General features: G+C 33.6%; 2 protein-coding genes across 3 annotated transcripts in view; one reads left to right on the top strand and one right to left on the bottom strand.

Moving 5' to 3' along the window:
* The window catches only part of LOC124365706 (histone-lysine N-methyltransferase eggless), a 127,367-nt gene extending 106,284 nt beyond the window's left edge, over window positions 1–21,083 (top strand). The window contains exons 18-25 of one of the 2 annotated variants that reach the window (XM_046821647.1): window positions 859–1,036; window positions 6,734–6,854; window positions 8,782–8,878; window positions 11,066–11,106; window positions 14,301–14,366; window positions 17,672–17,710; window positions 19,372–19,520; window positions 20,810–21,083. In XM_046821647.1, coding sequence (XP_046677603.1) covers window positions 859–1,036; window positions 6,734–6,854; window positions 8,782–8,878; window positions 11,066–11,106; window positions 14,301–14,366; window positions 17,672–17,710; window positions 19,372–19,520; window positions 20,810–21,016 — 898 coding nt within the window. In that variant the 3' untranslated portion in view covers window positions 21,017–21,083. The remainder of the gene's footprint in view (window positions 1–858; window positions 1,037–6,733; window positions 6,855–8,781; window positions 8,879–11,065; window positions 11,107–14,300; window positions 14,367–17,671; window positions 17,711–19,371; window positions 19,521–20,809) is intronic. The other variant, XM_046821648.1, reaches the window with a different exon arrangement.
* Window positions 21,084–23,773: 2,690 nt separating this feature from the next.
* The window catches only part of LOC124365705 (high affinity cationic amino acid transporter 1-like), a 61,521-nt gene continuing 58,543 nt past the window's right edge, over window positions 23,774–26,751 (bottom strand). Inside the window, exon 13 of the mRNA XM_046821643.1 lies at window positions 23,774–26,475. Coding sequence (XP_046677599.1) covers window positions 26,273–26,475 — 203 coding nt within the window. The 3' untranslated portion in view covers window positions 23,774–26,272. The remainder of the gene's footprint in view (window positions 26,476–26,751) is intronic.

Raw genomic sequence — 26,751 nt, 5'->3', positions numbered from 1 at the left:
TTATATATTTCTAAATATGAAAATATACATAACTTTGAATTGAAGGAGGGCTCTGGATAGAACGTTAAAGCGAAGACAATAAAACTTATTGAGGTAAATTAATTTCACAATCTGTTTAAAATGCGATTTCTGGTAAAAACCATTGAATTATTGATACTATCAAGATTTCTAACTCAGTGTATTCTGGGACTTGGAAAATAATAACTTATAATAGGATTATAATAGGTAATAGGTTATAAATAAACTATAATAGGAAGAAATTTACTTTTAACAATGTGAAATACAGCTCTAAAAAGTGTTGTTATAACAACCCACTCCACCAACATCCAAGAAGTGTCATGTAGTAACTCAATTTAAAAAAAAAAGTAAGATTAGAACAATTCAGTCCAGAATGTTTTTAGTCATGACAAAGAGATATTTGAACATTTCTGTATTATAAATAATGTTAAGATCTGAATGTTAAATATCGTACATTACTGAAGTTTTCAAATTTTCGTTAAATCATTTTGTATTCATATTAATTAGAATTTTATTTTATTGTAGGTAACCACACAAATAAAAAAATAACCAGCGCATTAGTTATAATTTTAAATATACAAGTAGAAGCAACTTTTTGTATCTTAAATTAATAACACTTTATGGGTTCCAGCACATTTTTCAGTGTTTTTATAATAACGTATTGGCTTCAAAAAGTAAAACGTAATCATGCATTTGCTAGAACTTAAATGTTTTGTATCACAATTCCATATCTTGGCCAGATAAAAGCTCTAACTAGTCACCTTCTCTTGTAAATAAATAATTGCAAAGTTCCATCCGTCCAGTGGTGTCTCACCAAACATGTTCTGTGTTGTACAACAGGTGCAAGTGCTCCGCTACGTGCCAGAATCGTGTGGCCCAGCAGCCTCTGTCGTGTCGCCTTCAACTGTTCAAAACACCTAAGAAGGGCTGGGGCATCCGTTGCCTCCACGACATCCCACGTGGAGCATTCATATGTATCTATGCAGGGTTTCTGCTCACCGAGCAAGAAGCCAACGAGGTCAGTAAACTAATTAGGGAAATATTCTCCATGATATCTCTTAAAACATCTGCAATAGAAGTTATTAAATATATATTATATTAAATTCTGTTAATTAAATATAAAAGGATCTTTATGAGTAAAGTGACTCTCACTCATTAATGCAGATGTCTAATTAATGATGAGGAACAAAATAATTTTTGGAAGTGATGCATTGATCTGAAAAACAACTTTATTTACATTCCATATTGTCCTGTAAAAACTACCATACTTGGTACACTTTTTCATTGGAAAGAATAACAATGGGAACAAATGGGAAAACGGATAATAATACGGATGGGACGGAGTGATACAAATTGTGCTTGTACTGATCTTTTTTAATACATTAAATTTCTACATGTTGTATGTGCGGTCATACTGCCTGACCATACAAAGTTCTCACATCTGGTGAGATTATCTTGTTTCACAATAAAATTCATAAAAACTGAGTTGCAATAGGTTTTGGTTCAAGAGCTATTTTAAGGGAAGAACTAGTTGTTGAACTAAATAATACCTCGCAACTTATGTTTAAATCCCTCCCAACTAATCGAGGGGTACCTCAAGGATCTGTATTGGGCCCTGTTTTGTTTTTCTTTTCTTGACCAACGATATGCCTCAGTATCTTGAAGAACACTTCAAACTTTAAATTTTTGCTCTTGCTTTAAGAAAATATCCTTCTTTGATACATCCCTTTAAGCAGAATGTCAATTTGTATAGATATGAACCTTTGGTTTGTTCAATAGTCAATAGTTGTTGAGAGGTGTGGGGAGGTAAGAGTTGAGTTTGTCCATGATTCAGACTTTCAGCAATAGATGGTGGAGGAGTTACTGGACGTATCCGATTGGTAGCAACAGTAAACAGTAGACTAGTACATACCTGAGGAGTTGTTGAGAGGCGTGGGGAGGCAGGAGTTAAGTCGGTCCATGTGTTGGACATACATTTATATCCAAGCTATTAGAATTTTTTTCAATTTTCTAACAATATAATGTTCAGGTGATACATAATTCCAACCAAAGTTATTACATGTTTTTACGATTATGTAAAAGGTGAGTTGAGGCTATGGGAGAAGAATTTAATGAACTCGATAAGGAAATTATAAATTTGAAAAGAAAAACTCTCAAATAGGCAAAACTTAAGTTATAAAGAGGAAAAGTTGATGAAAAAAACGCTGAATCCCAAACAGAACATAACACCAACCTCAATAAATTCGACCCTTCCTCTCTTTTTCCACAGAAATAGGACTTCTAAGGAAAAATCAGAATTTATTTGAAGAAAAACTCAAAATTTTGGAAGCAGAGGTGAAAAATCTGGCAGACAAGGAGGACCAAAACATTAGTAAAAAACAGTGGGAAAAAACAAAGAATTCTACACCTTGCCGTACCCCTCTTAAAAAACCTTTTGGGGGGAACAAATAATGCTAAGGAAAATCCAAAACAAATTTAGTATTTCCTTACAAGTTCAAAAAATGAAAACCTCAAAACCCAACCCCACAATCTATACAACCATGTATGATACCAGCATATCTACTCACAACAGAGCTCGGAAACCAATAAGGTATCCATGCCTTTGATCTCCTAATAACACTAATAAGATAGACAAACTCCCCCCCTACTTCTGCTAAACTCCGAGACAAAAATGAAAGCATAGAAGAATTTTTTAATAAAAAAAATCTAGCCAGTAAAATCACATCTAACCAAAATCAGCCTGGGAAAACCCGTCAAGATCCAACAATAAAAACTCTCGACTAATGCAACAACAGGGAGAATCAGACAAACTCCGTCAAAAAAAACTGCACAACCAAAGTCAAACTCCAAACTGAAGAACTGTCCAATACTACCGAATATGACAATTATGACAGTGACTCCAGCAACATTGCAGGATCACCTTTTTTATCACCAAATAAACTTGTTAATGTCCATCCAAACTCTCATTTTTTTAGAAGAGAATCATCAAAAAAAGAAAATGATACAAAACAAAAATATTTCTGGAACAAAATATTAGTGTAGCACAGCAGAGAGATCCAGGATCATCACACACAAAAATATTTTTAAAAATCCATCAAGTCTCCTCCTCATTCTGCATCAAAACACACAAGAAATTTCAAATAAAATTAATAGACTTCAACATCCTAGTTCAAAAAATTAAGCCAAACGTACTAATTCTGACAGAGCATGGTCTTAAACGAGACCAAATAGAAAACACCGTAATCACAGGATACTATCTCAAGGCCCACTTCTGTAGAACAGAACATAGGAAAAGGTGGGGGTTTGCTATCTATGTTGACAAAAACCTTGTGAGGCATACAGAAGAACTTATTGTTGTCCAGTTCTGCAGAGAGATTACGCTTGAGGCTGCTCTGATCAAAATCAGGCTTAAACAATCAGTTATCCCACATTCTTGGTACATACAGATCTCCTAACGGAGATTTTGATTTAGCGCTAGAAACAGTGTCTAATATAATCCACTAGTTAACAAGAATAGACTACTATCCTCTGGTCATAATGGGGGACATAAAACGTTGACATTTTAAATCCTGACAGAAGAAGTACTTTATTAGATGAGACTCTGGCCTCTCATAACAGCAAGAGGGTACAACTTCCAGCGACCAGAATTACCCCAACTACACAATCCTCTATCGACTGGATTTGTTCTAATATTGACACTGAGAAGCTTGACACAAAGGTTATCCATGCTGGCATCTCAGACCAATTCTGCCCAAAGCTGTGAGGTCAACTTCGCAGTAATACAGGATAATCCACTCAGAATGAGTCCTGCCTCAGAAGAAAAAATCTTCAAGAGCTCAAATGCATACTTGGGGAAGAGAACTGGTCAAACATTCTGCAAACTGAAGATGCTGACGAAGCTTTTTGAAAGATTGAGCTCTACTCTACGACTTGCCATGGATGCAGCATGCCCTCAGAGGAAATTTAAAAACACGCCATAAACTAAAACCTAAATATTTTGCTGACCAAGAAGCCAATAGACTAAAGGACATGATACCTGATAGCCCTTAGTAAATATGAAATGACAGGATCTATTGATGACAAGGAAGAGTCAATAAGATGTAAAAAAAAACTATGACCTACGACTGAAAACTCCTCAGAAAACAAGCGGCATCAGACCACATTGCCCGTGCCGACAATAAATCCAAGGCTATGTGGGAAGTTTATAAACACAACATGGTCCAAGAAAGGAAAGTCAGTGAACGAAATAAAGCTAGAAGTTAATGGAAAACTCATTGACAACTCTGTAGAAGTAGCAGACCATCTAAACTCTCACTTTTTAACACATAGCTGAAAAAACGTTTAGAAAAAAATAATGGAATAATAAGAACTTTTTTACCACCTGTACAGCCAACACTTCAACAGCTCATAAACCTTCGAGAAACAAATGAAAAATGAAGTCAGAACAATCATTAACAACCTCAAATCAAAAAACTCATCAGGTTTAGATGAGATTTCTTCAAAAATACTCAAATTTTGCCCTGAAGAAACTTGCACTGCCCCTCGTCGACATATTCAATAAGTCTTTCAGAAGTGGTAAAGTTCCTTCAGCTCTAAAACTATCAAAAAGTGTATCCAAAATATAAAAATGGAAGCTACTTAGATCCCAGTAATTATAGACCTATCTCTCTTGTATCCACTTTCTCAAAACTGTGCGAAAGAATTGTTCTCAGAAGGCTACTGGACCACTGCGAAAAACATAATCTACTGACAAACTGTCAACATGGCTTTACTAAAGGCAGGTCTACCACCACTGCTATAATAAAAATGGTAGAGTCTCTTATAGATAGTATTGAAGAAGGGAATTTAACTACTGGAATTTTCCCTAGACTTTAGTAAAGCGTTTGACTGTCTTTAGCCATGATCTCATCATCCGGAAACTGGAAAACTTAGGAGTAGCAGGAACAGCTAAAAAATTGGTTCCAAAGTTACCTTGGAGGACGAAAACAACTGGTTGAGCTAAGCAAAACAGAAAATGGAATATCCAATTTAATGTAAGATCTAGTCTCCTACCTGTAAACCGAGGTGTCCCCCAAGGATCTGTTCTTGGACCAGTACTCTTCATCCTTTTCACTAACGACTTACCTCAATACATTGGTGATGCATGCTTAACCTTGATGTATGCTGACGACACAACCTTGATGTTTAGTGAAACCTCAACTGAAAATATGGCAATCACATCCTACCTATCCCTCAACATGACCTATCAGTACTGTCATAACAATGACTTAGCAGTAAACACTACCAAAACTGCCCAAATAGCTTTTGGAAGGAGATCTGAATGTGTGCCATGTATAGCCAGATGTTGCAATGAATGACGAAGTCAAGTTTTTTGGGCATAACTCTGGATAAAAACTTATCCTGGACTTCTCATGTAGACAAACTCTGTGGGAAGCTAAGTTCCAGCCTCTATGCAATTAAAAACATCAAAGCTTCTACTGATGAAACAACTACAAGAGCTGCTTATTTCGCTTTGGTTTGAGGCTCAACATAAGATATGGTTTAGTAGCATGGGGAGGAACATCAGCTGGTCAGATTCAAAGGGTTCTCAAAAAACAAAAAACCGCAGTCAGAACACTTGCAGGACTGCAACCACCAAACAGCTGTAGAGAAGCCTTTAGAACCCATAAGATCCTCACTATCGTATCACTATACATTCAAGAAACTGTGATGCACGCAGTAACGAGAGGGCCTACCAAAGCGGGGTGAAGTTCATCAGTACAACCTCAGAGACACTACTTTGTATGACCTTCCAGCCCACCGGACTGTCACAGTTCGAAAAGAAAGCCTACATACATCGGGAGGAAGCTTCACAACCACCTGCCATCAGAGCTGAGAGACAAAGGAGAGAATGAACTCAAACCAGCACTACACAAATGGCTTGCTGACCGCCCCTTCTACTCCATTATCCAAGCTATTAGAATTTTTTCAATTTTCTAACAATATATGTTCAGGTGATACATAATTCCAACCAAAGTTTACATGTTTTACGATTATGTAAAAGGTGAGTTGAGGCTATGGGAGAAGAATTTAATAAAGTTGTTATTTTGTCAATGGAATTTTTTTTAATTATTAAAAGTTATATAGTACATTCTTTCTTATAATTTAAAGAGCTTTTGGTGTCTTCTTTAAATCTAGTGGTCTATTTTTGTAACATATAAGGGTGACAAATATTTGAAATCCTTTAAGACCTTATTTAACTACACATAAACCTAGTTCTCATAATAATACCTAAAATTTGTATATAAATTTTCAATCAATCAATCAAAACTTTTATTGAAATTTTATAGAAAAGGATCCAAACAAAATTTGATGCAATTTGACAGTTTTGGTTCCTATGAATTTGAAAAAGGTTTGTGCGTATTGGGAAAGTCAATACATAACAAAAAGATCCAATCCGTTTGTTATTGTGTTTTATGATTTATTTAATTTTTCAATTAATTAATAGAGATTGAGGTTTTAATCTCAGAGTATTGGAAATATATTTGTGAATGAATTTGTATATGAATAATTTACTTTCTAGAGAATTTTTATTGAGCATATACAATGGTGAAATATCTGGGGTGATTTGGGCAACAGGCAGTGTTTAAATGTATATTATTTAATTCACATTCTAATTATCAAATAATTTATTATTCAATTATTTGTTGAAATTAAAAGTTCTATGATTTTTCAGGGCGGTAAAACTTATGGAGATGAGTACTTAGCAGAGTTGGATTACATTGAATCTGTAGAGAATCTCAAAGAAGGCTACGAGACAGAAGCTAGAGAACCTTCCGATGGGGAGGATGAAGATAGTGAGTTGTTTTTACTTTTCCATGTGGGGGTTGGTTTTTTTTATATTGCAAGTATCATAATTGGTTTTTGTTTTTTAATTTATTAGTATTGCTTTTACAGTGTTTCTCTTGTAGTGGTATGTATGTTTACTTAAATATTCAGATATGCTTTGAGTAGTAAATTGCCTTAAGCACGAGTCAAGTAATATCAATTGCTCAAAATTTGAGTCAAATATATAAAATTCAAGAAAAAATTGTTTAAAGTAGTTATTTGATTAGACACATACTACACTAGTATGATACTTTTCCTACTTTGATTCTGCAGGTTTTATACAAAAAAAAGAGAGAGTCTATGCTCATAGTTAATTTATAATTAAATGTACAAGGAGAGGATTAAGGAAAAAATGAAAAATGAGGTATGTTATATCATTAAATAGGAAAATTATTTATATGTTTATCTTGTATATAAAATTCTCGTGTCACAATGTTAGTTACCTTACTCCTACGAAACAGCTTTACCGATTTTTACCAAATTTTATATGAAATGAAATGAAAAATGTCTTTATTAGAGGCGAAGTTAGGACTATAAAGTCCTCTCTACTACTTAACCTCGTAAAAAATTAAACTAACATACGTATATACATGTATAACTAAAAATAAATCTATTTATTTACCTTATACGTTAAAAGAATCTTAGCTTTAAAATAATAAAAAAAAAACATCTATAATTAATGTAACTTTATAAATATTTACAAAACTATAATAAGACATACACGCATTCATTCAACTTGCCCTAAGTACCACATTCCAAAGCCGCCAACCGCTATACCCCCTGAGCCCTCAGCATCAAGGCCCTGACCGCCCCAAGCGAGCGCTCTTATCAAAGGCTCTGATGTTTATAAGTAAGGCATTCCACAATTGACAGGCAGAAACTGTAAACGACTTACTAAAGGTAGTTGTTCGATGAATTGGTATAGATAATAAGGATGTACCCCTCCTTGTACTTCGTTTAATTATTTCAGACATAAATTGAAAGTTGTTTGAAAGATAACTGGGACAATTTGTATTTAAAAGAGCGTGCAACAGAATGAGTGAGTGATAGTCTCGAAGATCTTGTAATTTTAATATATATGCATATTCAGTAGGTCTAAGAATCGGCTACTATCTATTTTTCATGCCCCGAAGGATGTTCAGGATGGTCCACCAATTAAATGTGGAAGATCACAGTTTTCAAAGCACCTGCATATTGGAAACTGCAAATACGAGACAAGTTACTTTTGTTAAATAGCCAAACACCATAAGTAGACACTTAGTGCTTGATTAGGGCTGTTTGGGGGATTATCAAATTGTTCTTGAGCAAAATGCTGTGATAAGAATTTGAGTTTGTGTTGCTGTACGTGGACAAACAATGCCATACGGTAAAAACATGTTTCTCAATAGTTAGTCATAAAGAACATTTCTTGAAATTTAGAAACTCCACTGTTAACGAAGAAATTGTGAAATGTTTGCTCATTTTCACTTTATCATTCACTTTCTGTACCAAATCGTTGGTGATCATTTAGGGTTGTCCACTCCGTTTCTTATCATGAACATTCTTTGAACCAACTTTTATTGTTCTTACCTGTTTGAATGCCCTTTCATCGCTCATTATGTTTTGTCCATACACTTCTCAATTCTGAGTGAATTTCAATTGCTTTCAAGCCTTTAGCGCAAAGATAAAAAAGAACAGCATGAACTGCAGGATATACTTCGTAGTTGACAGGGGCATTTGAAATATGCATAAACGGATGTAAAAACGATTTATTTTTACTGTAATTGTGGCGTGCTAACAGTTGTAGGTAGACAATGCATAAGCACGGAAGCAGCAGAATTTCAAAACGTTACTTAAAAAACTTGCCTCACACTTTTATTTACAAATTACTGCACTACAGTTTGTGTTTATTTTCAGGCTCGAGGGCAGCGATGGACGTAGAGTACGAGCAAGAGCAACAAAGTGGAGACTCGGACTTAGATGTGAGCGGGGCTGACAGACATGAGAATATCAGGTAAATATTACTGGTATAAATCCTCCTGGACTCATCCTCCTCTACAAGTTTCCATACTAAACTCCTTCATGCAGTACAAGTTGTAAGATTATGTTATTTCCCTGAAAAGTGGTAAGATAATCTTTCATTAAATACTATTAACACTTCATAACCTTTGTGATCTGCTTTTCCCTTCAGGTAAATTTAATTTGAATTTTTTCTCAATACATTTTTTACTTTTAGATACATGAAAAAGGCTGTAAAACCGTCTATATGAGTGTTGACACCTACTCACAAAAGAAAACTACTTGAATTTCTTTTCTGTTTTTACTTTGTAATACAGTTATTTAGGTTGAACTTGTGGAAAATGTTTTCAAAACTTGATAGAAGTCAAAATATGACTAAGAAGAATTAATTTTTATTTCATGCATTTAAGATAATTATTGAAGTAGAATACTTTTTGGTGCATTAGCAGTGTATTTAATGTGCAGGAGAAATGTGTAAAACTCCTGCATTTGTATGAGCCGTCCTTGGCATTCTGGACAAGGGTGGGAATTTCCCCAGGAAGACCTGATTGGTTGTTTTTATCATTTTGTAGGTCTGCTGGCACTGTAGGACTATCTTCAATCTAAGGAAACTCGTGTGTCTCATTGTTTCCGTAAATTTTTCATATTTTCATTTTTTTTAAAATAATTCTAAAGTATCTTTTCAATATCCTTCCTCATGTCATGGATTGTGGCACGACCAATTATGTACTCTTTAGTGAGACTAACTAACGTGTCACCCTGTTTAAGTAGTTTAAAATCTTGATTTTATCCACAAGTGATAATGTTTTATGTTTGCATTTGCCTGGTAGAGACATGTTTTACTCACAGCACTACTAACACACAAAACTATACTGGTGAAAGACAGCACCTTATTCCATAAACATGCCACCTGAATCCCTAAACATCTTAAGTTTTCCTAGATAATGTTTTTTACAAATATTAACATTTCCCAAATTTACACCCCTTCCACCAAAAAACCTGTGCTCTATAACTTCCCATTAAAAACCTGCAAACTTAGAATGTTATAGCTTAAAGACAATTAGATAATGTCTCTATCATGTTTAAAAAAATAACATTGGTTTTTTTACTTTGTTAGTTCATGAGTATATTTAAGACCAAAATACCCAACCAAGGCATAGTACAAGTATAAAATAAGCCAGCACTTAAGGGGTTAAGTGTGGTTCAAGGGGGGTGAATTCACACACCTTGTTGACAAACTAAATTTCAGTTAATCGTTTCAAAAGAGGGAGGACAGGTAACATCGTGTGCTTGGCCCAAAAACGAACGATTCCACACACGAGAGACGTACTTTAACACGTCTCAGAACCAACTCTAATTCGCCGACCCAATTACAGGGTCCATGGGGGTATCTTGTATTGCTTCTTCCAATGAGAGACAAGACGAGCACACAATCATCTGTCGGCATATAGCCAGCTCAAATGTAGCTCATTAAGAATTATATAAAATAAAACTACACATGGAACTAAATATTAATCTTGGAGTGAAAATTACATTTATATATTATAATGAAGTAATGTTTAGAATATTATACAGCAGTGAATGTGTTATCTCGGTTGATACGCTTAGTTAAAAAAAAAAAACAGCAGTTGGAGTATGTGGGTTTCACTTGACCATTATCAAACCCTAAGCTTGGTGGAGATACTCCTCCCTTCCCTTTTGATTGGTAGGGGTTGGAACAGCCCTACCTCCCCTCCTTCAAACAAGCTGACAATGACTGAGATTAGTGAGCACACCACAATCACCCTCCCCCCTCCTAAATGGTGACTTACACAATCTCTTTCAGAAGATTGGTCCCAAACCTTCCCTATTCACTCTGAATATCCTATCACCCCAGCAGCTGTGATATACTTTATAGATTTAAAAGCAACAGATGTTTACTCGGCTTTTCGTCCCATAACAAACTGTCTGAAGGGTCAAAATATTGTAAATTAGTCCAACAATACAATCTGACCGTCTAAATGGTGAGGACCTTAATATCAATGGCTGTTTGGATATCATAAGAATATCACATAGAGCACACTCACCATTTCTACATGGTATTGAATCTATTCTCTACAAAATTTTAAAAGGCCAGTAGACATTTTTTTAAAACAAAAACATTATTTAACATTGTCAGTATCATATTCATATATTTTTTCAGGTTGCGGCTAAGGCGTAGAACTACGGAGGATGGAGAGAAAGGTAAACAAATATTGTAAATTGAAAATAATTAACTTAATTTTATTATTGTCTAAATTAGTCATGATTTTAAGAAACTTGAGAATATAATGAGAAAAATAATGTTGTTTTGGTGAATAAACAGATGTAATTTCATTTAATAATATGAAGCTCAGTTTGAGACATACTCTTAAAATAAAACTAGCACAATTTCAGACACAATTTCATTTTGAAAACAAGGAACACATTGACATTGAGCATATTATTTTTAAATGGCATTCCAAACAATTGAGCATATTATTTTTAAGTGGCATTCCAAACAATTGTAAGATAAGAGGTAGTCACTAAAAGATATTTCAATATCTTGATCAATTTTAGATTTAAGTTTAAAGATGAGGTCCTAAAGTTGGAGAGTGAAACCGGTTTTTTATCAGTACCTCTGAATTATTTCCAATATTTCTTTTTTTTCTGAATAGCTCCCATAATTTCAGTAACAATTGAACTATTTTAGGCCAGTTTGGAGAAATCCGAAGTCTAAATGGAGACTAAAGTCAAAGCCTTAGCTTACTTACTTACTGCCGTGGTTCTTGGTACCCAAGGTGGTACTTTGCCTCGCCAACACACTGCCTCCAGATCTCTCTATCCATTGCCTCTTCTTCCCAGTTTTCTTATGTCTCTTCTGATCTGGTCTCGCCATCTCAACTTGGGCCTTCCTGGTGGTCTTCTGCCCTCCGGATTGTTTACAAGGACGTTCTTGACTAAGGAGTTGTCCTCCTTCCTTAGTAAATGGCCAGCCCATCTCATTCTCCTACTTCTCACCTCGGCCACTATGTCTGGGTCCATATATAGTTGCCTCAACTCTACATTATGTTTTATCCTCCACTCTCCATCTTCAAGGGTTGGCCCATAGATTTTTCTCAATAATTTGTTCTCAAATACTATCAAACGTTTTTCTGTTTTTTTACTTAACACCCAGTTTTCTGAGCCATATAACAGAACTGGTCTTATAATGGTTTTATATATACGGAGTTTGGTTTTGTGTGATAGTAGTCGAGAGCTTAATAGCTTGTGGCATGCTGATAAACTTCTGTGTGCTGCATTTATCCTTTGTTGTATTTCCATGTCTTCTTCATTATTATTCGTCAGCATTACTCCCAAATAAGTGAAGTTGTTTACTTTTTCAAATTTGTGCCCTTCTATTTCTATATTATTTTCATTGTTTATTTGGGTTGTTCTCCCACACTCCATTATTTTGGTTTTCTCTTCATTTATGCTTAAACCAACTTTTTGTGTATGGTTTAGGAGTTTTGCGACCAGCACTTTCAGCTCTTCTTTACTCTTCGCTATAATTGCAACATCATCCGCAAATGCAAGAACATTTATTTTGGTCCCTATTAAAGCCTAAGCTTAACACAATTAATTATGATGTAATAAATTATGGCATTTTCCTGTAATTGATTAAAATCTCAATAAAAACAATTCCAGACGGAAGCTCCTGCACCTAACATAAAATTTGTAAAGTGTAATTAACAGTTTAATAGCAACGAACATTTACTGTCCCCTTTTTAAATATGTATAAATGATTATACTTGTTTTCTTGACATTGACAGTGATGATTAAAAACATATTTCCTATCTGCTAATTACGCCAAGTCCATAAATATAATTTATAATGGAGATTTCAATACAAGTGGGGTATAGCTTGGAAGGATATTCAAAATAGGAATAGGACTATATGTTAACTAGGGATTCTAAGAATGTCTATGTTAACCCTTTAAGCGTCATGAAAAATTGGACCTGATCTTTGATAAAGTTACAATTTTTTTAAATTTCCAATGTGTAAAGTTAAATTTATTTTCGTTTCTGTATGTCAAAATAGAGTTATTTAACGGTAAATAAAATTTGTTTAGCCCTTTTTGGATTTCCTAGGCTAATTTTTAACTTTTGAGAATATCGTAGAATAGCAGTGTAGTTGTCACTAATATTTTTATCATTTATTCAGTAAGTAGGGGAATGAAACACAGTTTTATAGATAAACATATACTATATTACAAACCAATAAAATTAGAAAAATACAAAAGTAGACAAAGAGTGTTTATTTGGTGGCGGGCTGTCACAACTGACATTCCACGCGTCTCCCGCAAGCCACTGTTATCGCGTGGACTTTGAACCTTCTTATCGCTCGGCAACCTGTAGGACAGCCTTGCGGGGCTTGAATTATGTTTCTTGCTTTCTGATAACATCCTTATGACCGTAGTAAAATATTAAAAAGTTTGGGGTTGACCAAGTAATTGCTCAGAATTACCAAATCTTCAAATTCCGAATCGTCTGGATTCGCCATTCACACGAATAATGGTAAAAAAACACTAAATAAATACTGGAAACTGCTGTATATAATATGAATAATTTACTTTAAATAGAATATAACTACAACAGAAGAGATAGCGATATAACACACCGAAATACATGTGCGTGTACCGGACGCTTCTCACTAACTAACTGACTAGATGCCTTGACGGGAGCTCCCGTCAATGACTTTGTGAAAGGCGCGGGGCCACGCCCGCTAGACAGTGTTTGGCCAATTAGAAGCACTTGCCACTCCCATTGTAACAGAATTCGAGGCAGGGCAACCCGTCTATTTGTCGCATGACTACTAGAACCATCTAGCAGCAAAATATTCAACTAACATAGCAGTAAGAAAATAAAGAATGCAAAAACGCGAATCCAAGGCAATAACGTTTTGAGCTTGTAGTGGCCCTCCGCGGATCCGCGTCAATAACGCTGGAAAGGTTAAATTTCAGTGCAATCGGTTCAGTATTTTTTTACGTGATTGAGAAACATGCACACAAACACCAGAGACACCATTAGATTTGTATATAACAGTATAGAGTGATCTACCGTAACTAGGTCTTAAACATGGTTCTGAAAGGGTCCAATAGATAGCAAATGCTGCTATTTATTGCCTATTGTACTGTTTTCTTGTGCAATCTTAACCAGTCAACAGTTGTGGTAGTATTTTCAACGTATCTCGTGCAGACCAGGGTCATAGTGACATCAAATTCTCATACTGCAAAGAGAATGTTTGAAACACAGGTTTTTATAATTTGTAATAATCAGAGAATATAATTAGTCTAGATTTGATGTATTTACTTCAGTTTTACTTCAATTTTACTTAATCTTCAAGAGTGATTCATATTTAATTTATATTATATGTTTTAGAATCATCACGGAAGTCAAGAGGAGATGATGATGCCATCTCCATAAGTGATGAAGAGGCAGATTCTGGTAAGTTAAAATAATTTTTCGTAATTTTACACATATCGATTACTATGTATTTTGTAGTACTGCATTTGAGTTTGAAAAGTATGTTTTGCTGTAAAGTATATCAAGTAAATTGTAAAACTGTCACAATCTGGCGGGAAGAAATTTTAACAGGAAGGAATTTTAAGATTTGTACACTAAATGCTTTTATAAATAGTGAAGATTTATGTAAATGAATAGCTGTTGTTTCTTTTCATATTGGCGTAGCGTCGAGTTTGTAGGAAGATTTTGAATCTTCCTACAAAATGTTCGAAGGTGACTCCTAACTTACTCTTGCATGTTGCTCATAAATGTGCACGTAAGGTCCAGAATCCTGAATTAAATGTTTTATTTCTCTGCTTTTATCAAAACAGTATACAAATATTGTTGAATGAAACACTTATATTTGTTTTAGCCGGTACTGAAGTTTAATGGTATAAGGGCGTCTGATAAGTAATGCTTCCAAGGTCACTACTCTTGTGAATTTCGAGGTAGTTTGTCAGACTTTGACTCGTTTCAGGTCAGCTAAATTTAGATCAGTCTTTTTAGTCTGATGTTCTCATACAAGATGAGTGAGACAAGATTTCCGTCGCAGTCGAAACAAAGAGCGGTAATTGAATTCCCTGTAGCAGAAGATTGTACACCATTGAAATTCATCAGCGAATGATGAGTGTTTATGTTGATAAAACTATGGACATCAGTCCTGTTAGAAAGTGGGTTGCAAGGGCTAATAGTTGTGAAGGTGGGAAATTGAATGTGAAGGATTCTTCTCGTTCCGGCCGTCCAGAAAGTGTGACAAAGATGAAAATCAGTCTCATGTTGATGTGCCTATTTGGAGAAACAGACAAATAAACCAACATGAAATCACTTCTCTTCTTCATATTTCTAAGGAACGAATCATCATATGATTCACAACTTAGGGTACAAAGTGTGCGCTGTTGGGTGCATAGAATGCATAGTTCTAAAATGAAATCTCAGCATCTTGAAAGTTTCTGGACAGATCTTTGCCGATATGAAGCTGCAGTAAATGATTTTCTGGAACAAATGGAGATTAAACCTAGATTCATTACTACAATCTCAAGGAAAAAATCAACCCCCTTCAAGTAAGTTCAACAGAATGCCAGAAAACTTAAGATGATCTTTTTTGGGATTCACAAGGTGTGATTATCGTCAAATATTTACCACATGGTCAAACCATAAATTCTAATGTGTACTGTGAGAGACACTGGGGAAGTTAGAAACCAGAAATTTACCAGAGCACACAGAATTCTGCACTCACAATAGTGCGCTAACCCCATTGCTACCGACAAAAATTTGGAAAGATTCAACACTTGGACATGGAGCCCGTCTCTCACCAACCCCACAGCCCACATTTAACACATTGTGGCTTTAAATTTTCCTTGTAAAAAGTTTTTTTAAATTTCTTTTTTGTAGCAATTATATTGCCAAAAAATACATTGCTGCAATCTACCAGACTTAGGAGCCAAACAATATGCTATGACATAGTGAATTCGTCACTGTTTCGTAAGGAACACTACATGGTGAGATATCTCGTCAGTGATCTGTAATGGGTTCTGCGTCTACTCATTTATTTTGCTAGACATTACATTTACAAACTATTCTGAATCGTATTATCCTAAAATAGATAGTGGCCAAAATATGACATGATATTCTCCTTTCCACACCAAACATAGTATTTTACTGTTTCCACACCTCCAAATAGTTCTGGAGAATCAATGAAAGAACAATTTTTAAGTATCTTTTGCATAATTCACCATTCTCTGTTTATATATAATAAAAATTAAATATTACCTTTCAAGACAATGTTAATGTGTATATGGGTTTTTCATGTTTAAACCGTTTATCATAGGTTACGAAAGATAACATTTGGTCAAATTCGTTATAGCTAATTAAACACCTATTTTTAGAAGTTCAACTTAAACATTTTTTTAGTGAAGTTATCTAATAAATTCAAGTAAATATAGTAGCTTCATGGAATTTGCAAGCACTTGTGAGGGATTTTCCAGTGGCCTTGACTGGCAGTTAAAATGCTTATTACAAGATAAATAAACGTGTTGTTGCTCCGTGGATGGGTAATCTCTGAGTGATTCTGTCCTTGCAATCACACACCTGCCTGGTCCTCAATCATGGTTTAGAAATTACTTAATCTATTAGTCCATAGAGTACTCATTAGAATGGGCTTCTTAGGCTTAAATCATCTGGCAATATATGACCTTTTTTAATTTGGCACTAGCAAAGTAATTGCGTAATAATTTATTGTGGATTGGTGGCGCTATTGATCTCTAAACTAAATATATATAATGTTATCGTAACTCAAGTAGGATTTTCTCCCATTTAAGTTACTTGCAATAATCATGACAGTTATTGCAAATGTGCAAAGAAGAGGTTATGGTATTCTACAAGGTTCACCCCTAACACTTTTTCTATTTATTGTGCATTTTAGTTATTTAATTGGTATAATAGAGTTACTCCATTGTGCAAATAATATAGTTCTGACTTGTAGTAGACTAAACGGGTTGTCTACTGTACTGAATCTTGATCTCTGTATATGCATTAACTTTTTAGCAAGTTATTTTGCCATAAATATAAAAACAGAATTTTTTTAAATGAAATCTTAAATTTAAATTACATATCTACCAGTTGCTGTATAAAATTATGAAACGTGTTTACAGAACTACTGTAGTTCTTGGGATAAAAATAAACAGCAAGTTGTAATGGCAATTATGTAAGTCTTTGAGTAAACCAGTCAATCCAGACAAAAATAAATTTAATACTTACTCCTTGTTTACATATTTTACTTTTCCTTAAAAGTTACTTCATTAAACTGTAAAAAAATTAGGTAGTATATTAGGTTAAGATCTTTTTATGGAAGAAAATATGTGTTAATTTCAGTATATTCACATTTTACATGCTTTACAATAGAATTGTTTTTCACTCATGAAGTTTTTGGGTTTTGTTTTAATTGCACCATGTACATGTGAACTGATTTCAGTTTAACATGTGTTTGACTGAAGATAGTTTTCCACAGTGGGGCTGAAATATTTTTCAAGTACGTAATCACGTTCAGCCATGTTTCGATGCAGTGTGAACCGGAAATCTTACATATTAGTTATAATTCTTTAAACGTTCAAGTTCTTTTATAGCAATTCAATAACCTTTTAAGTCCATTCATCTTGTGCACTAAGGATTATTTGCATCACCTTGACAACCATTGTAAACATAATACTGAATTTTATTTTAGATAATCTTAAGCCTATAAATTGTTATAGATGCATTTTACTACACGGTGTCACCGTTTTCTGAAAAAGGTAAGAGTGGGTCTGTGTAGCGATGGCAAGGCATTCATTCATAATAATTTTGTTTCTCAGATCAATGGTCACAGTTTGGTTAAAGTAACTTTAGACCTTTATACTCACAACTCTCTTCTTGTCTCTCTAGTCGTAAACAGGATTTTTATTTCTTATTTTTATCATTTCAATGAGTTTAATCATTAAAATCGCCATTGTTTCTTAATTTGTGTGTTTTTTAAGTTTCATTACTTGCTGTTCATTCATGATGTGCTTTGCTTTGTTTGGGAAAACAGTAGTGGATAGTTGGCTGGATGTATTTTTGTTCTCTCAATTGCTTTTGGCATGACAGTTCAATCTCTTCACTGTATCTGTCCACTACTAAACTGATCACTTATTGTGGATTGATTTTATATTATAAATACTAATGGTACGAGTATAATGATGAATGGCTAGATAATACTAATATAGAAATCTAGGAATGCATCAGTATAAACCCTTTCAAAAACACCTTGGATGGGCGCACAGGAATCTGGTAGTGACTTCACAGCTGTACAGAGTACAAAAGTTATTTGGAAAATAGGGGTCCAATTTCTCATTAAATGTAAACTATTACAGATTTTCATAATGAAAATTTGTTGTATCCTTCTCTATATTTTTTTTTTATAGTTTCCATTATTGTTTAAATGTTTCTTCTGAATGTTCAATATGGAAATGTAAGCCGCCAAGAAACTCATTTGGTGCGGAACAAGTGGAAATCTGTACCAAGTCTGGGCTGTACGGTGGTTGGTCAATCTGTTGGGCATCCAAATGCCTTATCAGAATTTGGGTTAGAATGACCAAACGGGATTTTTGGTCTTGTTGAATCAGTAACAAAACTCCAAGTGTCAAAAAGTCACACTGCTTATTCTCTGTATTTTATATTGAAATTTACTCGAGTAATCCAAAAAGCAGCTTACTGTTCTACTTTACAACATAAAATCAACTCTTGTTGAAATCCCTCTTGTTTTGACTGAGCAAGTTAAATTTAAAAGACAATGCTAAAACCCTGGTAAGGTAGACTCATTTCCCGTACCTTGTGGTTAATTTATGGAAGTGATGAAAATTTTTGATCCTGCAAGAATTTCCGCTAATACGTCAAGTGCTAAATAAAATACAGTTTTGGTCATAAAATGTGTGTACCAGACTCCAAAATTTCTCAAATAAAATTTTATTTCCAGTTCTTAATAAGTTAGAAAGTCCCTGTATAATTATATACAACAGAACCTTTTATTTAATATTGTTTCTTGACTTAATCCTCAGTTTTTCTTTTCTTTATAAATTTTGTACAGCGGCACCACTGAATTACAGCCTTTTAGTAACCTGTCTCTAACCATTGGGGGGGGGAAAAAAAAAAGAAAAAAAAATGTGATTAGTAATATATGAAAAGTAGTATTATTTCAGTATTCAGTATTAGTATTAAATTTGTTCTCTGAATATTATTATTTTACTTCAAGGTAAGTCTTGAAATTTAATACCTGTTGTAAAAGGTACAGTACTAAACAACCTACCAAAGAGAGGTATAAAAATTAATATACTTGCAAAACCTCAACATTACCAAACTGGAAGTATATATGTAACAATGGAATATTTTTCTCAATGTGATCAATTTTTTTGTACTTAAGTAATGAGAATTGTTGCAGTTCGCAAGCCGCAGATGTTTAACGCAAGTATCATGGAGAATGACGAACACGAATCCAAGTACCCATCAGTCCGAGATATGTATGGTGACGATGAAAACGTTTACATCATGGATGCCAAAACACATGGAAACATCGGCAGATACCTGAATGTGAGTAATTGCCCTAGAATGTATAAGAACTTTATACGTTTGAATATGACACATTGAAATAATAATGTTTAGTTTAAGTGCGTCTTGTATTAATTAAGTTTTGTTTTATAATCGTACTTGAAATTTTGAAAGTATATAGACTATTTAAAATATATGTGTAAAATCAAATTATTTGTGTGTTGTGAACTTGTACGAAGAGAAGGGAAATTAAATAATAATAATAAAATAACCCAAGCTCAAACGGACAACTGAGCTGGAAATGGCACCTGTTCCCAGATGGCTTGGATTTGAAATTAAGCACTGTAAATAATAAACTACTAACGCTCAAATCATTGCTATTTCATTCCTAGATTATGTCATTGTAATGGGATACAGCAGTCATCAATTACTCTACTTTTGCCTGTGAATAAATGAATAAAACTATCATGAACTTTATTACATTTACCTAATAGTTGCAAATACTAGCCATCTGTCAATGGCTGCCATTTCTGGACCAGTTGTGCGTTTGAGCTCGGGTTTACGATATTGTACAGTACTAATAAAAACCTTTAATGTAATGTGCATAACAACCTATGCTTAAATTTAAAATTTTACTCTGACTCCTTGTGGACCATCCCTTTGTGAAAGTAACGGGTCACTGAATATGTGTTAATTTTGATTTTTTATGTTTAGTAATACTGTAGCAATTTTTGTAGCTCTATCTAAACCTTTTTAAGACTAACCATTCCGGGACTTTTTGGACACCTTGTATATTTTTACACAGACAGTGTCTCATATTTTGTTATTGGATGATAAATTCTGTCTTCTGGCTATTGTGGATTTTTCCAAAAATATTTTAATACACGATTAGGGAACTCAATATTTGTGGTTTTGTGCTAATTGTCCAGCAACCATTAGTTTTTGCAAATTTGTTGTATGAGTGCTAATATTTTCCTTATCAATATTCAAATTCTATATACTTTGCCAAAATAAATAAATAAATATTTCTGAACCGATGTGGTGCACTATAGTTAACCCTCAAATTGGCCATATAGTAATTTATGTACTGGTAAGCCCATTTTGGCCGTTTTGGATAAGTGTCCCTTTCCATAAAGCATGTATATTTTTAACAGTTTTGACAAACCCATGTAAAATAGCCAAAATGGGCTTACCAGTACATAAATTACTATATGGCCAATTTGAGGGTTAACTATAGAGCACCCTAGAGGTTCATCACATCGGTTCAGAAATAAATGCTGTTTGAGAATGGAAATTGCAGTCATTAATAATTCTCTGTTGTTTGTCCACAGCACTCTTGTAGCCCAAATGTTTTCGTCCAGAATGTGTTCGTTGACACACACGACTTGCGGTTCCCATGGGTGGCGTTCTTCGCCAATCAATACATCCCAGCGGGTACCGAGCTCACCTGGGACTACAACTACGACGTGGGCAGCGTTCCGGGCAAGGTCATGTTGTGTTACTGCAACAGCAACAACTGCCGTGGTCGTCTTCTGTGAACTCACTGCCTGGTGTTTCTGTCAATTATTGACTTGTCCAGTTATTATTGGTTTAACCACCATCGTTCAGCATTTGGCGTTTTACGTTAAACGTTGGTAAAAAGTTCCATCTTTGATTAAGTAACGTAAACGTAACATTGCCAAAGAATTGATAAGTATTGTTTTTACAGTCTAGCAGGTAATACTAGACAGCAATAGGCCATTTTTAATCATTTTCAGAGTACATGAAACTGATATTCAATTAAGTGTTTTATATATTCCATTCCATTTGTTTGTAAGTGGTAGGATTCGATTGTATTAAACTTATATTTTACGACCGTTTCACTGCACTAAACGTGCTGCAAGAACATAACACTTTCTGTAATAGAATCTGTTATGGAACAAATTCAAAATTCAAATTTGTTCAGATATTTTCTCAAAAAACTATGAACTTTTCATTTTTTTACTGTTATTGTTATTCTGATTTAATAAATTAAGCACACTGTACCTATATTGGAGGTCCTCCATTACCAAAAACCATTTAATAATTTTATTTGATATTGTAACTACAATTTTACAACTTGTGTAGGCGCACCTTTAGCTTACTTGTAATCTGGTTTGTTAGGTTATACATCCCACTAAGGAAAACTGAATTGTAGATCTCGAAAAATGAATTGTAGGTCTCGAAAACTGAATTGTAGTATTACTGTTTGTCATAAAACTTCCTAAACATTAAAGTATTATTTATTTAACTTTAAAAAAAAAAAAAAAAAAAAAAAAAAAAACAAAAAAAAAAAAAAAAAAACAATACTGAGATAGCTGTTAACCTTAAATTTAAAATTCTGATATCTACTAACCAATGTAGTGCCAATGCAATATATTGATTTGTACAGTTAAATTAGAAAATAGTCACAGACTGGACTGTCTAGAGTTGAGTATGATGAAAGAACTTTGTGATAAAAATCGCCCTATGTCACTAGGAAATTGAGTGTCCTGTACATGCCCAAATTGTGATTGCATTTTGTATTTATTTGTGTCTTGTAAATATCTTCAATCTGACTTGTAAATAATTGTGTGTAGTATTTTTCGTACTATTATCTTACGTTGCTGTCTTGACTTTTATTGTTATGATGTATAGATTTAAGGTAAAAGTTTTAAGTATATCATAAATGATTCAATCTTGATAAAAATGTTGAAACAACTCATTACGTTTTTGTAATACTTATTTTATGTATTGTAAGTTTGTGTAGGCTATTCTTTTTCTAATAAAAATTTTGCAAATATGATCGCCATTTCTTCAATCATATCCTGTCACAACAGCCAAAAGAGATCACTGTACTTAACTTACCTCCTGACTAACTGGTTCTACTGGATAGTAATGATCAGCTGTTTCAGATAGATGAGATCAGATAACTGAACATCTAAATGTAAGGAAACAGTTAATTGAAACATGTACAAACTAAACTTGACCTTTACCAGAAGATTTTGAGGGGAACAGACCACACAGGATTAGCCAAAGAATAGCGCACAGCTGCAGTATAATTAGCGGCCACCAACACAATCAGATGATGATTATCGAATGATATGGAATCATCGATATTTATGACCATCCAAAGGACTGAAAGCAAAATGTTGGACGAAATAACGTAATAGATATTTCAAAGAACAATATGGTTTGGCTAGTTTTCAATCTTAGAAATCTAGATGGCCACTGTATTGGTAACTATTCAAACTCTTTATTTTTCCTCATTGCATATATATATATATATATATTTTTCAAATGTGACAAAGAAGAAAATTATTAGGTATACAAGATTAATCGTCACTGAACTTCTCGCATACACCGCTGGTGACTAAATTTGCAAGGCCACCCACCGCAGCTTCGTGGCATTTTCTACAAATACAACTGGCGACGAAAAACCGTTGCTGTTGCACTCGGTATAAAAGTTAAATGTAGTATTCGAGTTGTTACATTTGGTTTGAAAATGGACGATAATCTGAAATATTCAAGAAACAAAAAAAACAACCCCAGGAATTTGTTGACAAAAAGCTTTTGAGTGACCACCCTGCAACAGTCATTCTCCACAGTAAACTAAACCCATAGATTCACCCTTACAACTCCATTACCTTGAAAGTTGCAGTTTGTGATGTGCCACTTCTAGACCTGTACCTAGTGTAAGTTCAACTAGAAGTATAAACCACCCAGAAGTAAACACTGTGGTTGTTTAAAACAAAATGTTGTCCCGGTGACTAACCAAAAATATATTAATGGACTTAAAGTGGTCTCGAGGTTATTACTGAATTCTTCAAGGATAGTCCTGATTTTCTCAAGGTTGTATCAGTTGTCATTTCACTAAGGATCATTTCAAATTGCTGAGATGATTATCATTTCTCCAAGGAACGTTTTCCTTGAGGTTAATGTTACTGCTTTACAAAAGAAAGAAAAGAAAAACCATTATTTTGGTATTATAATAATTTATTTGAGATTTTCTCAAGTTTTTATTTGTTCTGTTTTGTATTGCTTTCTCAAGAATGACATCGGTTTGATGAAGATTTATCGGTTCCCCAAAAATATTAGCGGCTTCTTCTACTTATTGATGGTTTAAAAAACGTGTTATTTAACGTTATTAATACATCATATTTTGTGTTTGTGTGTTTTTCTATCTACATAGGAGGTGTATTAGTGTTTTAAAAGTATTCAATGTTTTTAAAACTTGTTTTCAACCAATTGAAAGCTAATCTTTGTACTCTTGGCATCTTACAAAAGAAACAACACCATTTGTTACAAGAAATTTTATATAAAATTAAAGATTACAAGATCATAATAAAATTACAAATTATTAAATTTGATTAACTTCTAATAACAGTTTAAGTTATCAACAGACAATATTATTTATATTAAAATATTTGAAAATAGTTAGCCAACACCACTAAAAGTTCAAAATATTGATCGTGTACAAATAGATTTTGATCATGATCATATTACCATGTACATCAATATATAAATTCCTCAAAATAATCTATTTAATCGTTAAATAGAAATATATCACTAAAAAAATACAATATGTAACATTTACTTATTTCTTTTTGTTACTATGCAATTTCACGTTCAGCTAAGAAATCCTCAGTCTTTTAGCAATTGGATTACTGGATTTCCTTACTGAAGTGAAATAAACTTTCAACCAGAGTGAGTTTGTAAGTGAGCAGTAATCACTATTTTTTTTATATGATGAGGTACTTGTCCTGTTACTTGTGCACGACCAAGTCAAGGACTCTACAAGCAGTTATTTCTTGTATTTTACATTAATTTTCTATGCTTGTGAGTCTAGTATTATTCAATAAAAGTTAAAATGTATTTATTTCAATTGAATATTTAAATAGCTTAAACCAAGAAAGGTAGGTTGTTTTCTTTATGACTGGGCCATACTTACAGTAACGCTAATAGATTAAATTGGTACTGATTTTAATGTAATGGATAATTAATTGTGTACTTATTTGAAGGTAAACAGATAGGGTAGATTTTACATTCTATGCTGTACTAGTATATAGTGTAAAAATTTGATTTGACATTCAAAGTAAGAATTTTAATTTGTTTTTGGAAAATTCAGTTTGAATTGCATCATTGCATGAAAGAACAGTCAAACAACGTAAATTAAATCAACAACTATTTAACCATTTTCCTATTTAAGAAACTTCTAATGCTTTTCAAACTAAATCATGCTTGTTGACAAAATCACTTTTAAACAAACAAACAAAAAACTAAAAATGACTAATAAACTGACTATATTATCAAGAACTTTTTTTATATCACAAATTAATCAGAATACAAATGTTTAAACCTCCAACACATTTTAAATAATTTTGTTAAAGCAGTGTTGGTGTAATAAAATTTTAATTTAGAAATTGTTTAGAACGACTAAAGTTTGGTTTACAAACAATTTAGTTAAGTCTCAACAATAGCTTGAAGAAAGGAAACAGAAATAGTGTAAATACAAGGAAAAATTACTGCTTACATAATATAAAAGGCGACTAACTCATTATTTTTTTAACAAAAAATAACAAACAACAAATAACAACAAAACCTTAACCTTTCCACTCAATTGGTGGAGAAGCCCTTACACACAAGCTTCCATAATCACAGTTTCTACGTAATAGAATTCAGAAAGACCATTATTAGCACCACTGGTGTCAGTCACTGAAATGTGGTACTACACTGTTTGAAAATTACGTATATAGTAAAAAACATACTACAGCAACGTACGTACGTTACGTATTAGTTTCATTACAAAATAAATCTTAAATCTACTGATTGAGTGGATAATAGAATTGATCGTTTTCTGTTTGCTTGGTAAATACATGCCAGCCCAATCATAATTATATATGCTCTCCCTGAAATATGGCATATTAGCTACCACATCTGTATTAAAATACTTTAATAGATAAAAATCGGTTCAATTGAATATTTATCTTTCGTAATGAAGTTTAAATAAATAAAAGATAGTTTTATTTTTTTTTTCAAATAAAGTAACCTGGAAGATATTAAAACAGATCACAGATATTCGAAGTAGAGACGGGTTAAAGATTATGCAACTAAATCGTAGATGTTTTTAAAATATTCTTAAAATCGATACGAAACTACCTTTTAAATATAAATTCATCTATTCACAAATTTATTTGTAAAACTTATTGTACAACAATCGTACATAGTTGCTATTATAATTCTCGCATTGTAATGTTGATGGGAACATTTTATTTATTTTAAAAATTTTGTTTTAACGACTCTTAAGATTGACTCATGAACTATTACCAATCTATTATTGTACAATTGCAGTCTACTGTCGTTATTAACAAAGATTAATAATTAATATTAGTGCGCTTGATTGATAGCACATCACACATTGAGAGATATTGGGGTGCAAAAATCAACGATCAAATCTTCTCAAAGATGGACCCGGCATGAGCATACCTTCGGTGTTGGTTTGTTTACAAATCAAAAACAACCTGTACTATGGAATAAAGTAAGGTAACCTTATAGAAATAACCAAATAAAAATCAACACTTGAGGTAGATAGATCAATGAATATACGAAATCCTCAGATACATTTGTTGAGTTCCGATGACTTGTCTTGTTGACACGATAAGCTGCGCTCACTATACCTTCCAACCATACCTTCGGTGTTGCTTTGTTTACAAATCGAAAACAGCCGGTACGAAGGAATGTAGTAAAGTAAACTTATCCTAATAACCAAATATAAATAAACACTTGAGATAGATAGATCAATGAACATAGGTGATGCCTAATTGCACTTCTTGAGTCCCGGCATCTTGAGCCTTGATGACTCGCTGAGCTGCGCTCGTTTCTCCAGACTGACTTTGTTCACTTTGCTGAAGTCTCTCGTATTCAACCTTGGGCAGTGTTCTGTGTTGACCTTGGTTCTCGGTGCTGTGTCGCAGTCCGTAACCAAAGTATATCACCAAACCTGATAACACATCATACGGATATTTAAAACACTATATTCGATATGAAGAACACAGTCGACTGTTTATAAGAAGATATTTCTAGACCTAGGCAAACTAGCATTATGTGTGGAATGTTGGCCACTACCTGAGTCAATATTAACCCATTGGAGAAGACATAAGCGCTGGTTGTGGTCTTGGACTGAATACAAAGCTACACACTGGTTACATAATCTATGTTTAACCACTCTTTATTGTTATGGGTCGTTCTATTTCTGAAAATATCCTGTCCAGGTCAT

Source organism: Homalodisca vitripennis, chromosome 7 (assembly GCF_021130785.1).
Source record: "Homalodisca vitripennis isolate AUS2020 chromosome 7, UT_GWSS_2.1, whole genome shotgun sequence".
Taxonomy (NCBI): domain Eukaryota; kingdom Metazoa; phylum Arthropoda; class Insecta; order Hemiptera; family Cicadellidae; genus Homalodisca; species Homalodisca vitripennis.
Note: the sequence above shows the minus strand (reverse complement) of the source record. Positions and strands in the feature narration are given on the sequence as shown.